At 42.6% G+C, this 17,885-nt stretch overlaps 1 protein-coding gene across 1 annotated transcript in view; it reads right to left on the bottom strand.

Moving 5' to 3' along the window:
• Positions 1 to 251: 251 nt before the first annotated feature.
• Positions 252 to 17,885, bottom strand: part of LOC104510270 (signal peptide, CUB and EGF-like domain-containing protein 1) — a 38,008-nt gene continuing 20,374 nt past the window's right edge. The window contains exons 6-16 of the mRNA XM_010152456.1: positions 16,779 to 16,871; positions 15,522 to 15,638; positions 12,897 to 13,055; positions 11,634 to 11,837; positions 10,069 to 10,230; positions 6,924 to 7,091; positions 5,878 to 6,039; positions 4,530 to 4,727; positions 3,167 to 3,319; positions 1,719 to 1,798; positions 252 to 551 (exon numbers count right to left, since the gene is read on the bottom strand). Coding sequence (XP_010150758.1) covers positions 399 to 551; positions 1,719 to 1,798; positions 3,167 to 3,319; positions 4,530 to 4,727; positions 5,878 to 6,039; positions 6,924 to 7,091; positions 10,069 to 10,230; positions 11,634 to 11,837; positions 12,897 to 13,055; positions 15,522 to 15,638; positions 16,779 to 16,871 — 1,649 coding nt within the window. The 3' untranslated portion in view covers positions 252 to 398. The remainder of the gene's footprint in view (positions 552 to 1,718; positions 1,799 to 3,166; positions 3,320 to 4,529; positions 4,728 to 5,877; positions 6,040 to 6,923; positions 7,092 to 10,068; positions 10,231 to 11,633; positions 11,838 to 12,896; positions 13,056 to 15,521; positions 15,639 to 16,778; positions 16,872 to 17,885) is intronic.

The following is a 17,885-nucleotide window of genomic DNA, read 5'->3' as shown; positions in this document are numbered from 1 at the left end:
TTATACTACATACTTCTTTCTCCAACAGAATTTATCTGCAGGTAGTTTAATCGGAACTGAATAGATTCCTTCTTTGCTTTTATGAAAGCTATTGTTGATGAAAAATAGAAAGCTAGAAAGGATATTTTCTACATAGTGTAATTTCAAATGGAAAGTGAAGATACACTAGTGCAGACACAAATTTGGATCTTCAACTAGATGCACAATTTCTTTTGTAGTAAAAATCCCATTCAGACCATTGGCTTTTCACGATTATAAATCATTACATGTATGCTTCAATATACAATTGAAAACAAAGACTGCAAAAAAGAGCCTTCAAACCAGCAAATGTTTCTACTATGGAGGAAGGACAATATTTGTCAGAGATGCAAAGTAACCAAAAACTGAATACCACTAGACTATTTGTATGGTCGTAGAAATCTGGAAACTTTTGACCGCAGTAGCTTTATAAATGATCTTGGAAACATCTCTTTTGACTCTTGTGCTGTGTACTTGAAATAGTTTTGTGGGTGTGCCAGTACATCAAAGAGAGCTTTAATCAGTTTCTTGTCCTATGGGAGACAACACAAATATTAGATAAAAATAGGGTCTGGATTTACTGTCTGCACAGCTATCCAAATTAATGAAAAACAATTTTTTTTTTTTTTTTGCAAAACTTGATTCTGGGTAAAGCAGTGTAAGGCACCTACTCCATGTTGCTGTGGAGTTTTATACTGACTAATCTTCCCACCGTGAATTAGTGTTCCTGGAAGGTCCTGAACTGAGAGGGCAGCATCTGGGTGAAGCACAAACTGGCTGCAGAAGTTCGCCATTAGAACGGCAAACTGCCCCTGGCCGCCCTTCCAGACTGTTTCAGGCTGTTGTCCAGGGCCTTCCCTCCACAAACAAGAGGGAAGACTGGTCTTCGATGATGCTGAGCTCTTCAGGGACCTTCTCCTGCACCTTGGTGAAGTCTTGATTCAGAGACCCAACTGAGCCTGTGCCTGACCATATACCCCACGGCTGGGACGTGAGCAACCTCAAGGTTCTCATGAGAGAACACTGCGGGACTGGGGCAGGGCTGCCCCGGGGATCTGGCTGTTAACCAGTTCCTGTCCTTCCAAGCCCTGCATTTACGCGACTGAATTTTGCCTTCTGAGCAGTCTGTTTTTCAGTTGTAATTAGTTGTTATAGGTGAAAGCCCAGCTGCCTCCTCCACAATTCTCTCCACTGTGTTGCTGGTACCTTTGGAAAGCCATTTCATGGACACCTTAGCATGCTACATGGTTATGTCTTGTTGAGGCAGGACAGCGATTTACGTAAATAAATTCTTTAATGCACAGGAACTAACTTAATGTAAATAAATTCTTTAATGCACAGGAAATTCTAACTTAATGACTCATTCAAACAGATGCCAGACTGAGGCTGAAGAAGGCTCTTCAAACAACAGGTTGCTCTTTCTTGGCTGACTAATTTTTCTAACATCAATGATGTTATCACACATTTCATTTAGATCCTGATTTAGCAAAGGACGTACGCACGTGCTCAGCCCAGCTGAGCTACCTATGTTGTGCCACTCCAAATACCAGCATAAACCTCAGAAAACAGAGATTTTAATTCTGGGGTCACACGTGAGGTGTAAATATCATGACCCGTCAGGGTAATAAGAACTACCTTGGGAAAAGGACTTCAGTAAAAGGAATTCTTGGTTAGCTTCAGATAAAGCACAATTTTCTTACCTTTAGAATTTCTTGATGATTTTCTGATGCATATAATCGTCCATCTCGAACAATGTCTTCTATTAGTTGTTGGTAATCCTCTGAAAAATAAACATCAGTTGAGTGACTGTGACATCCTTTGGAAGGATAATAGCCAGGCATTAGCTAGACCTCCTCTTCAAGACAGAGCTGAGAAATTTGGTATCCAGTTAATTATTTTGTGCGTCTCAAGCTGCTGTAGTCAAATCTAATCACATTAAAATTTTGTACTGCTTTAGAGCAGTAATTGTGAGTTATTCAAGTAAGTACTAACTTAGCCCCAGAAAACTACTGTCTCCAGATAATAATCATAGAATCACAGAATGGTTTGGGTTGGAAGGGACCGTAAAGACCATCCAGTTCCAACCCCCCTGCCATGGGCAGGGACACCTTCCACTAGACCAGGTTGCTCCAAGCCTCATCCAGCCTGGCCTTGGACACTTCCAGGGATGGGGCATCCACAGCTTCTCTGGGCAACCTGTCCCAGTGCCTCCCCACCCTCTCCAGGAAGAACTTCTTCCTGATATCCAATCTAAACCTCCCCACTTTCAATTTAAACCCGTTACCCCTTGTCCTGTCACTACAGGCCCTTGTAAAAAGTCCCCCCCAGCTTCCTTGTAGCCCCTTCAGGTGCTATAATGTGTTATCATCTGCATTCTAGAGAAGAAGAAACAGGACCAGGGATATAACTGCCAAAGGTTATACTGAAGTCAGCAGCACAGTCAGGACAGATGCTTGTTTCTGCCCAGGGAACAGCTCTCGTTTTGATTCCTGAATGACCAACTTAAAACAGATTTTCTCATCATACACAAAATTGCACTGGTGTTTGGAAAAGAGATGGACTAACAGCTTCCAAAGGTATCTCAGAAGAGTCTTTGTTTCATTAACACAGAAATGATCCCAAAGTCCAAAATATCCAGTTTAGTGCATAATTTATATGACAAGCCAGACTGTTTTAAAATATGGATTTATGGAAGTGGTTACTGAAAGGATATTTCCTTATGCATAATTTTTTTTCTTTGTTGGACTTGTGATTTCATTATTAATTTATAATTTTCAGAATCAGGGGGGTTACCAGTAGGACTTCAAGGGGTCTCCTAAAATGCAGGGCAATTGATAGTATTCTCATTATGCATATGATAAATGCTAATTACAAGAATCATTGAATTCAGTGGGATAAGGATTAAGTTTAAAGAATTCTGTGTAACTGGCTGTCCATCCTTAAGTATAAGAAAAAGTAATAGAAATAAAATCAGGTACTACTTCAAAGTCTTTGCAACTAGTTTTAAAATAATTTGCTGGACCAAAAATGTGTTACGTCAAGTTTTTCCTCATTCTTCTCTCCCTGTAATGAGTGCAAGGGAAATTATAAAAGACAATTTTCTGTAATTCAGATATAACACAAAGATGGAAAACAACCCCATTCTCACCATCATATGTCACATAGGGGACCTGAAATCCTTTGCCACTGTTTCCTTCATTTGACTTGAACTGAATCCAGAGCTTCCTCGATCTTGAGGTAAATGCAATAGGTCTCTCATAAGTCTGACATGTTTCATATGTAGTAATTGAAGTAGGAGAAGCTAGAAAGAAAATTGAGGGAAAATAAAAAGTGTAACCTACAATCTGAAATTGCCAGAGCTGATTCAACTTTCACCAATGTCAGCAAAAAGAGACCTTTTGAATTGGATGGGATTTGGATTCACAAAGTGCAAAAAAATGGATGTAACTGTAGAACTGCCAGCATTTCTTCCATAGTAATGTTAGGAGCTGAGCATACATGAGCTGTGATAAGTATCTGTAAGATCGACTCTTACGATGCCAAGCACAGAGTGATCACAAAGCACGTCTCTGAAATTCAAACTGCCCTCATTGGTCTGCTACTGTTATTGGCATGAAGTGGAAGTCAAACCTTTCCCTGCAGTGCCTGGCTTTACTCGCTATTGGAGACGCAGTTTGGGATTACAAGGGTGACTGATTTGTTTTGCTACAGGATGTGCTTTGCTTTTACAAAACTGATTTGGACAGATATAATGTCCTTCCATTTATAGTGAGTAGGTTTCTTTGGATATGTAGAGATGCCAACACAAGCCCTCAAGGATAAAAAATTGTGAAACTTTTGATTTGGCAAATAAAATACACTGTTTTAGCAAGTAAAATACGCTGGTTTAGAGCAAGGTCCAGATAAACAGTTGCCTTTAAGGCTGGTGCTTCTTGGAGATTTAGCAACTGGTCACCAGAAGCTGGATGCCCACCCAGTCTGAAGGAGGAGTGCATCTCAGTGGTGTTTTAACTTCAGAAGTTGTTGAATTAACCTCATAATCAAAGGCACAATGCACGCCCCCATTCCACTTAAAATTGGGAACACTTTGGGTTTCTTGGGGATGTACAGTGTACCCACCTGTGCCACCACACAGATTTAGCCATAACTGCAGCATAAAAGTACTTGTGAAGGGTGAAAGCATGATTTGTACAGATGACAGGGGACAGCCCTCCCAAGATAACTCGGCACAGCTTTGTTGACTTCTAGAGCGGCAGCCATCTACCCCAAGTGATAACTGGGCCAGACAGACACCCATTTGCTGCTTTGTGACCCAGCCAAGACACCTGACTACTTAATAACGCTCTGTTAATCATTATCAGTACAGTGTTCTGTTTTAACTTGCTGTGCCAGTTCATTCAACAATCCTTTCAGAAACACCGGATAGATGAAGACAGTCGTCCTTTCAATACGAACCTTCCGCTCAGCCAGTTTGCAACAAATACTCATATAACCCACGACTGGCAACTTACCACTTTTTCTCATTACTAAAACATCACCGCATTCATCTTCAATGGGGAGAAATATCTCGGGTACTACGATAAGGATTCTCCTCTTTGGGGGTGGGTTTATGTTCCAGATGCATTCAACATTAGCTGGGTAGTCTCCAGGGTAGTTGGGCGATTCAATGTAGCCGGTATAATCCCCGAGTTCTCCTCCACAGTGCTGGTCTGTGGAGGGACATAAATTAGCATTTGTGTTAACTGATTAGCTAATTCGAGGTGTTTTTCTAGATCTGTCAAGAGCAAGTCTAAACTCCTCCCTGTAGCTTTAGCAATGCCTACATTCTCCAGCTGCCTCTTCGTTCAGCGTGGAAAGCCTTTAAAGGAACACTTGGTCTGCAGGGCTGCTCCAACCGATTTGCAAAACCTTAATCTCCGGTGTATAAACTGATTCAACGCTTCGTTCAGGCTGCTTTAACATCTGATGAAGAAATGAGCGCCGCTTCGTAAACACGATCCCATTCCGGAGGTGCTCACACAGTGGTTACCACTGACACCACGCTGACATGCAGAAGGTGTTTCTGGTTTAACTTCACTTGGTTTTTAACCTGATTTAGTTGAATGTGACGATCCTAATAGCCAGCCTTATCCTGATGACATGTCTGCCTCGCTTTATCTTAGATTAAACCAGTTAATAAAGAATCCCCACTGATGGATCAGTTTTGCTCTTGGAGTTTTCAGAACTCCTACTGAATTTGCCACAGAAGCCTGATTCAGTAAGTTACTTAAGCTTGATCTCGCCAGACCTACTCGCCCACATAAAACTAGATATATGTTTAAATATTTTGTATAATCCAAAGATTAGGCAAGGTCAGAAATTGGCTTGAAAACAGGGAGTGTCTAAGACAGCAAAATGACGGGGAGGGTTTTATTTTAGAGGAAAATCATCAAACTTCTTCAAATTCTTTACAATCTGTCAATCGCAGTATGCATGGGTGTATCTCCTAGTACTTTATTTTAATTATTTATTAAAATCATTACAGGATGGTAGTTACTCATCATAGAAGATATTGTGCTCAACAGAGACCTGGAGGAATATGCATCACTGCAAGACAACTTAAAGGATCGGGGAACCCAAAAGCTCTGTAGTTTTAACTTGTAGCTGGCGCTCTGTGAGGTTACACTAAAGCTAAAACAATCACATGCATCACGTGGTATGTTTCCAGGTTTTTGCCTCATTGTTTTCCCAGTTTTTACTGTTCTCTCTGGCTAAGAAGGAAATACAGAACTGAAGTTCACCCTGACACATGGAACCTTCAAGTTGCGGTTCACATCTGAAGATATGCTTCATCTCGCAACAAACAGAAATGCAACTTACTTTTGCAGTGCGTAACATTAGTGGAACCATCAAAATCTGTACTTGTGTTCCCAGGGCAGGTGATGCAGTAGTTTTGACCAAACTCAGGCTGGTATGTTCCCACAGGGCATCGGATACATCTGTGCGTTGTGGAGTTGTAGTAGTGTCCAGGAGAACAATGGACTGTAAGGGATGAGGTGTATTACTTTCAGAAAGTACCAATCTTCAGTGCAGAGAGAACTTTTCTCTACCCTGGACATACCTTGTGATCTCCCTTCTGCAATATACTTATTAGGCCACAAAAGGCCAAAAAGACACCAACTCCCTATATTTTCCATTACAAAGGACCTTCTAACTACCATTATGCTCCAAAAACTAGAGCTAAACCCTTATGAACTACCAACATGCGCTACACGTCTCTCACTGTACTTACTACAGTGGTTTACAATGAGTTTGCAGTATATGGGAGCGGATACGTATCTGCCTCAACAATAAAAATGACTTTCGCGATAGCAGGAGAGAGGTTTCCGTTAGTGTCTGTTGGCTGAGGCCAGAATGTCACTCCAGTGAGTAAACCAAAATGCATTTGGGCAGATTCCTTCTTCCAGCATTTGCACTGGAAGTTGACATTATGGAACACGCAACAAGTTGCACGCTTACAGTTTCTGCCTAGCCCATTACTAACCAATCCTTAACTTCATATAAATTCTGTAGTGTTAGTTTTTTCTCATTTGGTAAATAAAAACGTACAGGACCTGAAGGCTAAAGCATTGTCTAATGCAGGTTTGCCTTATTTCTTGCTGTGCAGTGGCGGTGATTCACTTACCGGTCGCAGCGCTGCCCCTGTACCTGCCTGGGGCAAATGCCAAGGAAAACCGTAAAGCCTGTTCAGCCTCCTCATCCTCAGGAGATCATTCCTAGTTTACAGATTGCCTGTCCGCGTGATTTCCTCGCGCCCCATGTTTCCACAGGCAGCGGCTATGTTTGTTTTGGAGCCTTTCAAAGCCCCTCGGCATGGAAGACGACAAACGAAAGGGCAATGAATTGTGGAAAGACTTTGAATTCACCTTTGGTTTCGCAGTCTTGAAAGGAAACAGCACCTTCGTGCTTGGTCACAAGACCACCGCCACATGGAAAGCAGAGGGTCCTTCCTGGTTCAGGCTGGTATGTGCCAAGAGGACAGACTCTACAAGGTTTAAAACCATCTGAAGAGTAGTGCCCAGGAGAACACTGCCCTGGAAAATGAAAACGATCGGTTGTATCAGTGAGCCGACTTTCCTGGGCAAAACGTAAACCCACCAGTAGTTAGCAAGGCTTCCTTTAACTTAAACACGTGACATCATGACAGCCTCAGATCAGCTTCTGATCTTACCTGCTGATTTTGTGTTGCTCCTGTAACTCCTCCCTAAACGTACCACCAGTAACTACAACTGCTTTCTTAATAAGCTCTTTGCTACCTACATTTCTGTTTGCCTTCTTTTTTTTAAGCAAAGGCCCCGTGAAGATGCTGTTAGAATACTTCGTACACCAACTTTTTCACCTGAGGATTTCAAAGCGCTTTGCAGGAAGAAATGAAATTTGCGCTGTATCTATGAAGCAAGTAATTGGTTTTTTATATCTCTATTTTATAGATATGGGAACAGTAGACCATGGGATTTACCAGACTGGATAGGACCAGGGCAGCACCCTGTCTATGAGAATAGCTTACATCAGCAGCTTTCCAGGTAGCTGTAAAAACCAGTCCTTGCCAGAAGCTCTTCTGCCAGAAAATGGGTGATTTGTGTAAAGCAAAGCACTCAAGTTTTTCAAGATTATGGCCTTAATGCATATCTTCACACCACTCCAGTCTGGGAGACCAGCACTTTGAGGTGTTAGGTGTTCCCTGTGGTTGCCTAATCCCAATACTTTGTAATTTAGCTTCCCGGAAAACCGAGCAGCAGGCAGAAGCAACTGGCTTGAAAACCTTGTTTTGAGAGCTCTGCGTGGGGTGGGGGTCTCTTCAGAACCCTGACACTTGCTGGGCAGTGTGGGGGGCATCCAGTACCTTGGGTACTTGGCACTGTAGATGACCGAGAGCTCGTGAGTGAAAGCAAGTACAAGTTCTATCCCCACAAAAGTCAAACTCCTCTTAACACCTGTGGGACCAGGATGGCTGGGATTTGGTTGTGCTTCCATCCCAGCTGGCTGGCATATGGCTGTGCAAGGTGGCTGTTGTGACACAGACCTCTGAGAAATGTTATGATATTACTAATTTGAAGACAATTCTGCAATTGTGTTTGTAGCAGAACTGATCCATCTGGTCTGGCCCAGCCGGTCACTGGACTTTAACGTGGAGGCAGTTAATGAAGAGTGGATTTGGATCTGGGTTTCAGTGTGAAAATGAAGTGTTTGTGAAGTGTGGCTTACAGACGTCCTTTTAAAGAACCGGTGCAGTTGGGTTCTAATACTGCTAAATACCTGTTGCTTTCAGCACGGACATGTCCCAGTCTTTACCTGTATATAGGAACAAGCTAACCTGCTCTCTTCTTGACTTCTGTATGGAAACTGCCAACAAAATAGATCTGAGGCAATTGCCCTGAGAAATACCCCAAAATGACTAAGTTTTCTAGTTATGTTTTGGCCTTGTACCTACAAGGATTGCACGGAAATTAAGTATGGCAGCTACAGCGTTATTCACTTGCAGCTACAACGTAGAGTTTTGTGGAACAGGCACTTAAAAATCTCTTCATACGTGTTGTATGTGCCTCACCTGTAGGGGTGAGGATTTCAGTCATAGCTTATTTGTTACTACACAGGCATTACTGCTGCAGAAGATATGATGCAAACCCGCTATTGATTATAGGTGGTGCATACATTTCTAACAGAACTCGTGTTCACCAAAATACACTGTTTCATCATGTATGCTGACACATTTTATGAAGGCATACTTTTGACAAGGAGGTTTATTCAGTCCAAAGCGTATTCTCTCTTGCCATGTTAGAGAAAGAGAAAAGGGGAGAGTAGAGCAGAAAAACAGACTGTTGTGATCTGACAACAAACATTTTGAGACAGATTCACTTTGCAAAAATAATCAGCAGGGTTTCTTTTTGTTGTTGTGCAGAATAATAATTCAAATGTAAGCCTTGAAACAAACCAGTCTTTTTCCTCTAGACGTGATGCTTTGGTCAGTATACTACAGTCAACATTCATAAACTTAAATCTTATTTTGATAAACTATTCTTGTTGGACTTTGGATAATTACAAACCAACATCACAAAGATCACAGGCATTTTGAGAATTTGCCTGTGATAGTCCCTTCAAACAGCAAATCAGCAAAATCTACCCTATGTTTGGAGCAGAGACACGAGTTGTTTTTTATTCAGTGGGTTGGAAAAAGGTGGCAGTTTCTCAAGTGACACTCATTGTGTGCTCACTCCAGATACCCTTGAAGAAAGCATTAATGTAAATTACATGGATGAGTTTGAAAGTCAGAACTTGTGTGGCAGACAGGCTTCTTTCAAAGCCAATTAATGTATCTGCTATAAACTAACTAGATTTTGCTCATCTGTAATGAAATAAGGTAAAGAAAATAATTCTCAGCTGTGTCTTAAAACCTTATCTTGATCAAGTCAGAGCTGGAGCACAGCTCTTCTGAAACCAGGTATTATCATCTGATTTATATATCATGGAGTTGGGTCAGGGATGTGACATGACTTGACAAAAGCTACAGTGAATTCAAGCAGCGTTGAAGCTTGCAGTCATTAGCTCCGAGTGCAGGTTACAGACCCCTGCAGCACAACGATCTCAAAATGATGACTGCTGCTGATTAGACCTGGTAAACTGCACCTCATGCAAAAGATTAAGTCAGCAGGTTCATCAGACTCACCAATACCAGTCCAAAGCAATCCATCCCTTTGGCTTGCAATATAGGTGGCGAGTCCTTACAAGTCGAGGTATGCCCAGATTCCATACCTGACTTGAAGCCGAGCGCTTTGCTTGGCTTGTTCGTTCCCATACCATAACTCACATTGCTGCAGCAGGTCCCATCTTCTCGTCGGCAATGTCAGGGGATGGAACAAGCCAAAACATTCTTTGTATTGCTTGCAAGCGCACAGTGATTTCTTCTGTTACCTTTGCAAGACAGAAGTGTGGAAGGCTCTCCCCACTTTTAGCCTCCGTGCCTCACAGGCTGCGTGGCAACACCTAATCCTTTTATAATCAAATCAAACTTGCCTCCACATTCTGACACATTCCGGGCGCCCGCTACTCCCTGTCCATCGTTACTTGGGCAAGGCTCACAGGTAAGTTGACCTTCTGTGTCTTGGTATGTTCCTGGCGAGCAAGGAACGCACTGATTATGTTCTCCGCTATAAAAGGTGCCCGTGCTGCAGGTAACTGAGAAAAGAAAAGGGGAAGCTACATAAGGACTTCCATTTTGATCATGTTATTTGCCTTTATATCAAGCATTTAGAGAAGATGGAGCTTTTTGGCCCCAGTATTCTAGTGGCACATGTTTTGCATATGTTAGTCCAGGATCCTCACCTGATGTAAACAGGCCCACCTCCGCTGCGGCCTAGGCCCATTTACATCAGGGCGAGGTCCTTCTTCATTTTTTAAGCTATTAAATGGCACTGTGCTGCACTAAAGTGATTATCAGATGTTGTTAATAAAGCTGACGCAGTCTTAAACTAGTATATTGTGGTTTCCTTAACAGAGTGGTGCAAAACGTAGGGGAAGGGCCGTGAATCTTTAGTTTACACTAGGCCCTTTTACGTGTTGGTTTTTATGGCAGATGACTACAAATAGTCTGTCTCCTGAGATCCGTTCTGGAGACTTCTCTGAAGGCAATGTATCCCATGTAATATTTTATGTCTCTTGACTCAAATCCCCCAGCTGGAGAGCTTTTTAAATACAGACATGAATACACATGCTTTTCTTGCTGCAACAGGCCACGTGACGGCATTAAACATTTTTCTCTGCTGGATATAGGTAGTTAAAATGTATGGATTTCTAGACACTAACAGCAACAGCCTTTAATACAGTTTCTAAATCATGGTTCCTCTATGATAAAAACAGCGCCTGAACCAACTCATTAGAGGCACCTATCAGATCTGCACTTCGCTACTTCTTTTTGCCTGTAAATCACTTGGTGTCTAAAAAAAGCTGGAAAAGGAGTAGTCTTTTGAAAATCAGCATATCTCTACGTGATGAGAAAGCTCGCAGTACTGAGAACTGCCATTAACAGGTTTGTGCTAGCACCTTCCCCCCAGTAAAGCACTGATAACAGGCTTAAAGAAATCAGGCATTTTGCATGAAGTTAGAATAGATTTCTACAGATTCTTCTTTTTATTGAACCTCTGGAGTGTTAAATATAAATATATCCATGGCCCATGGATTATTTGGTGGTGAGGAGAGTGAGAGAGGTGATACAAAACTACGTACACAGTCTCTAGGCAAGCACCACATTAGTGTTGTACAGACCTGTAATTATGTTTTCATAAGGTGCTGGGAGCAACTGGGAACCAGTTGCCAGCATCACCTTGTGACAGACCTTGATACATAGCAGCTGACAGCACGGGGATGTACACATGTGTGTGCTGCTTCTGTTTTCCTGCAACCATTTAATGAACTCCATTCCAAGTCTTATCATCTGTCAGCGGTGCATGCAGGCATGCCGAGTAACACTGATCTGCGCTGTCTGTCACCTCACAGATTCCCTCCCTGGCTCGCTAGGGACAAGTTAATTTTGGATCGCTTGTTTTGGGGGGGTACGGCTGAATAGAGGTGTTGGGACTTACCGCATTTTCCATCCTGCAGCACTTGCCCTGTACTGCAAGCTTCATGCCCTTCAGTAGCTTTAGCTGGCTTCTGAGCCACTTCATATTCTGTCCCAGAAAACTGAATGTAAAATTGCTGTTTATTAATAGATTTCCTCAATGTTTTGATTGCAGTTTGCAGCTTCTGCTCCATCCTTTTCCGAACACAGTCAATGTTACAGGTGTCTAGATGGGAAATGATAACAAAACTAGAAGCAATTGAGATTCATGTTTAAAAAGAGGTGCTTAACAAAAAGTTTAGCTTGCACCACACTGTGACACCTCTGTTTGCTTCACTGTCACTAATAAATTGTAGAAGCAGCTCACCGTATTCAAAGTCAGGCCTTTCAAAGGGACAAGTCAGTACACTGAGATCCATCCAACAGAGTTTTGCAGCCTGGAAGGGCACACTGAGTGCTGACATCTTACCTCTAGCATTAACAAATCCGGTTATACTGAGTGCACAGGGAGAGGGCTGCAGAAAGCATCAATCCTACTGTGTTGTACTTCCAGACGTGTGCTCAGGCTGCCACCACTAATGTTTCTGATTTTTCTCTGCCTGTGCTTTACTCAGTTGATTGGGAATTCTCCCACTTCCCTGTCCAAACTACCCAGTGACACAAAGAAAGGTGCTTTCTGGCATGATTAATGTTGGAATCACTTGGCTAGCAAGGCACCCCTCAGGGTTAAGAAACTTGCCTATGAGGACTGACGTGTTTATAGAATTCGGCCACATTGTCTCTGGTTGTATCTTATAGCATAATGTTCCCTCTCATGACTAATCTGAAGCAATTCTTTTTCTTTCTGAAGTTTGTTATGAAAACATTAATTTTCCAATGTGTGATAAAAATGTTTGAGTCTTAGACTGAAGTTTCAGCAACTTACGTTTAGGAGTATATTTTTATTGTCGTCATTGCAAAACTTCTACCTAATCCTTACGTCCTCTGTGCATCAATTAGCACTTCTGCTGTTTAAAGAAATCAGACCAAATTAAACCACATGACTTAACTCGAGGCTTTGAAGGAGTTTTGCTGCAGGTTCAATCATTGTTCCTTTGCCTAATTTCATACCTGATTCCTTTGAATTAAATCTCTGAAACCTTGAGTTTGGAAAGGCTGTTTGTTCAATGAGGCTTGTGCTATAGGGTGTGCATGGCAGCTTGATGAAATAGCATCATCTGTTCTAAGATGAACACCCCGTGGAACTGAATTCTGAATTATCTCCACAGACAGATCTTTCACAAACCTGAGACTTCTTCCGACTTCATCTCCACTTCAAACTCCGCGGTGATATGGGATACTTCTTTTGATGGTGACTTGCGGCCTCGGCGTTTCTTCTTGGAGGAGTCGCACTTGAGATTCACGAAGGTCACCTGGCAGTTGTCTGTACAAGGGAATTGACCTCCTTTGCATAAGAGAAGCAACACAGAGAAGAAATCAAGTAGCAAAGTAGCAAGTGACAGGCTAATGAGCCACATCGCAGCTGGGTCATCATGAAAGCAGTGACAGGCTTCCTAACATTTTGCACACGTTGTTAGACACCTCCTGTGCGCAATTTTGGGCTTGCTTCTTTTGCTAGTGAATGCAGGAGGCAAAAATACAGTGGTGATGCTCAGCTGCACAGTGGTACCTCAAACGCCGATTTGTGGTACCTCATATGATACAGTGGTGATGCTCAGCTGCATAGTGGTGCCTCAAATGCCTTTCTAATCATTACGTCTGTCTCTTTTCTGTGTAAGGATTAGAAAGCTCTTTACAGAAATTAGTTAAGGTCAGCAATACTATATACAAGTCACTTGATGGTTAAACAAAGCAAGAGAGTCAATTTTCACACATTCATTACAGCAGCAGGCCTCAGCCTCTAGAAACTACCGGCTACTATACCACCTCCTTCAGCAAGGAAAATTACCAGGTATCAAAGGTTTTAGAAAACTTTGATTGGGAGGTTGTGAAAATAGATTGGACTGCTTTATCTGAGGTGATTTCATAAAATAATTTGGTTTGGAAAAGACCGTTAAGATCACTGAGTGCAACTGCAAACCTAACGCTACCAAGTCCACCACTAAACCATGCCCCTACAGTCACCCTTTAGCACCACAGCTACACATCTTTTAAACACCTCCAGGGATGGTGACTCCACCACCGCCCTGAGCAGCCCATTCCAATGTTTGACAACCTTTTTGGTGAAGGAAATTTTTCCTAATATCCAATTTAAACCTCCCCTGACACAACTCACGGCCGTTTCCTTTTGTCCTATCACAAACTGGAGGAATGCGCCCATCAATTAGGTGTAACCACTGAGGAGAAAGGCCACAGGCCGTTGGGACACAATCACATATGCATCCCCTCACTGTACAAAGAAATCTATGTGGAAAAAAAATCCTTTTTGTGGTGGGCAATGGACCTTCCAGGTGAAGGAGAAGTTTTTTAGACCTCAGGCCACCAGAAGGATTTCATTCCAAGTGTGTGGTTGTGTGATGCAATCTTACTGTTAGACCCAAAAGTTCAGATGACATAACAAACATGAAGCAAAGCAAGCAAAAGACAAGAAAATGCATCCAAGAAATACATTGCCATGGTGGCTGTATGGACCAAAAATATCCACTTCTATGACTTTAAAAATGAGCCTGATAATCACATCTTACTAAAAGAAGACAGTACATAAGGACAAGATAAGCACCTTCACAACTGAGTCTTGTTTTAAGCCAATACTTGGAAAATTAGAGATAAATGTCTAGACTGCCGGGTAAAGATAAAATATGAATCTAAATTTTAACAATTAAATCTTGAAACCATTAGCATTTTTTTTAGGATAGCTATTTTTACTCTTCTCTGTTCAGGGCTCATATATGACTCCTCAGTCACTAGCAAAAGTGGCGGTAAGACAGATTCACAACAGAAAATGTGTCACAGGAGATGTTTGCTGTAAGCTGCTAAGTTGCTTTAAGCAACAATACGAGCTGTTGGAATTACACCAATACTGTATATTAAACCCAAGAAAATTTCAGGTTAATATTAAATTTAAATGAATCCAATTCTTTTAAGCTGTGGACATGCACAGCGATAACACCCAAACACTCTTCAATTGTCCCTGTCACGATATCAAGGGGATGGAGGACAAGAAATAAATGTCATGAAGATGGGTTAAATACGTATCACTTTTAAATTCTCTTTTTGTTCCACTTTAAAAGTGATGTTCAACATTAATAATAATAAAAACCCACACCTAGTCATACCCAGTTTTAAAAACATCTGTTTACTTTCATTCAGCCTGACACAACTTTCTTTTTTTAATTTCATATTTTTGATAATTATGTCTAAATCTTCTAAATTTTTTTTCTAACATCGTAACTTCCCACTCCAACATTACAAAAGATCTAAGGCCATGAAACATCAGAGTCTGACTATAACACTCCCGCTTAGGGGTTGTCCTTGCTGCTGCAATGGGACACTAATCCAGCGGAAAACAAATGAATAATAGCTTTTGTTTTCTTTTATAAACCTCATCTGGAAAAACTAAACCGAACCAAACTGACATTGTTACATGCAACATTGTGTTGGTCGTAGCTTTCTGTCTCAGGGTATTTCTGCCATTAGCAATGCCAGAAAAAGGATCAGCTTAATTCCAGACTCATGGACTTCCGAACAAAGATTTTTCAAAGCAACTGCTGACATTTCAGCACTGTTAGATCCAAACCCAAGGCACTGTCAAGCTGGACTGTGAGCCTTGGTCTGCACTTAAATTCAGACCCAAATATGAAAACCATTACTTCTTTTCCCTCATCTGCATTGTGAAAGCAAAATATGCAAACAAGCAAGCAAACAAACAAAAAACTAGGAGGCTGTTTACATGTTAGAAAAAACTACATACCTAAACCAGCTTGCTTTCCCGAGTCTTTTGTTTTTTCTTTGCTGCGAGGCCGTAAATGGCACTTTGCATCTTTAATTTTAAACCGAGCTTTCTGCTTGATTGGAGGGGCTAATGAATCTGTCAATGTAAAGTAAAAAAGCTGTCATTTGGGATGCAGCTGAAATGAAGTCTGAAACTCATTTTTATAAACAAACTCAAAAGTCTTCTCACGACGTGGAAGAGACAGCCCAACAGCTACGCACCTTGCACAGGAGGATCCACTCCTGTAAATTCATTTTTTTTGCATAAGCACCTCCACTTGAGCCCATAAAGATCAACCAATTTGCTAGTGTCGCACATGCTCTGTACGTACGCTTCCCCTTCAGCAGGCCTGCACTTCTTGGTGGAATCCAAGTGAATTTGTTGCTTACTATGAAAAAGGTTAATTCCAACCTTTTTTTTTTTTCCCTGACTCTCCGCCTGTGACTTCCCATGTTACTTGGCTGTAGTTCTGCTCTTGCTAATGCCAACCAGAAATAAGATTAATTTAGCGGAGCTGTTGGCAGTTGAAAACCATCCAAGGGAAATGTCTTTATTTGACTGCGGTCTATGGCCTTGCAAGCCTTATTCTGCAGCTTTAAATCCAAGCCAGGAATGTCTTGTGCCTTCAAAGCCCGTTATACCGCCATGCGCTGCTTAGCAGGAGTTAAGGCTGAGAATCAGCATTAAGACACGTTTTGAAATGCCTCTGCAAACACAATCCAGCCATTTCTGAGGACCAGATGAAGGAAACAGAGCATGCACTCACACAAGTCTCATAACCTTCCCACTGGGACTCCCCCATTGGAAGATCTGTGCTTCCAGGGAAAGACCTTGCAAGTGAGGGCTGGGACCCGCCGTGGCTCCTGCTCCTGCGCTACGGACGGGCCCCACTGCCTCACTCCCAAGCGTGGGAAGAAATGCCGTTTTGATACGCTCGCTACTGCCTTGCTGCTGTATGGGAAGTAAATTATCCTAAATATTTGTCCTTATGGAATATATCTCAAATCTCCGCCGCTCCTGAGCTGACCTACCGACACAATGCTGCGCGGGAGGGCAGCTAAGCTCCCCCCAACCCCCAAGGGGCTTGGAGCAGCGAGCATGCGCACCATGAAACACAGGCGACCTTAATTGTGGCCTTGTCTGACTGGAGAGCTGTATGTCTGGTGACTCCCAAACGTGGTCCGAGGGACCTCCACCACCGGCCTCCCAGACGCCAGGGCCTAGGAGAGCACCTACCTGCGCAGCTGGGCAGGGTCACGTTGCGTTTCTGCTGAGCCTTGCCTTGCTGGACGGGAACGCCGCAGCTCAGCGTGTAGCTGTTCTCCGAATCTGCGGGGCAGAACACAGTCGGCACACGTGGCAACAGCCTCCCTCCTCGTCACCCCCAGCATGAACAAATGCCCTTGAACAAACTTATTAATACTGCTAAATAAGGAGACATTTTGAGTGCTGAACTGGGATGTTAAATTGCTGAAATAGTTTGCCAAAGGCTACTGCTTCACAGCATTGACTGCAGGTTTTGTTTCTTCCAGCACTGAAATGTTACATTTTAAAAAGAATTTGGCATGAGGTTGTCTAAATAATTCCAAGGTGCACAAGTAGAAAACACTTTGTTCATGGCAGAGTTCTTGCGCTTTCATCATCCCCGTAACTTAAAAAAAATAAACTGTGTACTTTCGTAATAATTTTACCTTCAGACTCTGTCAGAATTTATTGGCAGAACCAACAAATAACATACTTAGAACTGCAGCAGGGTTTACGTCGCACAGATAAAACTGTGCATTGGTGCATCCGAATGAGAGAAATGCACGGTTCCAGTAATCTCTGCTAGGCTGAACGTGACGTGTCAACAGCTCTGCCACGTGTAACGCCAGGACTAACATGAGAAGTAGAGACACGCTTGTGGGAAAAAACCCTGTCAGAACCAGATCCTACATGAAAAAGCAAGAGCAATCCTCTCGCCACCCCCTGCCCTGAAAACTGCGTAGATGAAAGTTACCTGGAGCAAACGATACGGAAGGTGGGAGAGGGGGATGCAAGGTCTGAGTTTCTACAGATAACACCCAGCTGAATGATCACCAGCCAAATTTATTAAAACCCAGCAACTGCAGCAGCTAATACTGAGAAATCCTTTTTGCCATACGGCCTCACGAGACAGATGCAGTTGCATCCATTCCGTAGGAGACACCGAGAGGTTTAAAGCTGTCACTAGGCCATCCTTCACTCCACTGTGCCCTGGAAGTTCTATGCTACCCTGGCTGGTGAGGGAGCTTGATCGTGTGTTGTGTCCCGGAGTGTCCCACCCGTCCTCTCCCGCCCCTGCCTCAGACTGGGCTGAGCTGA

Source organism: Eurypyga helias, unplaced genomic scaffold, assembly GCF_000690775.1.
Source record: "Eurypyga helias isolate BGI_N326 unplaced genomic scaffold, ASM69077v1 scaffold26575, whole genome shotgun sequence".
Taxonomy (NCBI): Eukaryota; Metazoa; Chordata; class Aves; order Eurypygiformes; family Eurypygidae; genus Eurypyga; species Eurypyga helias.
Note: the sequence above shows the minus strand (reverse complement) of the source record. Positions and strands in the feature narration are given on the sequence as shown.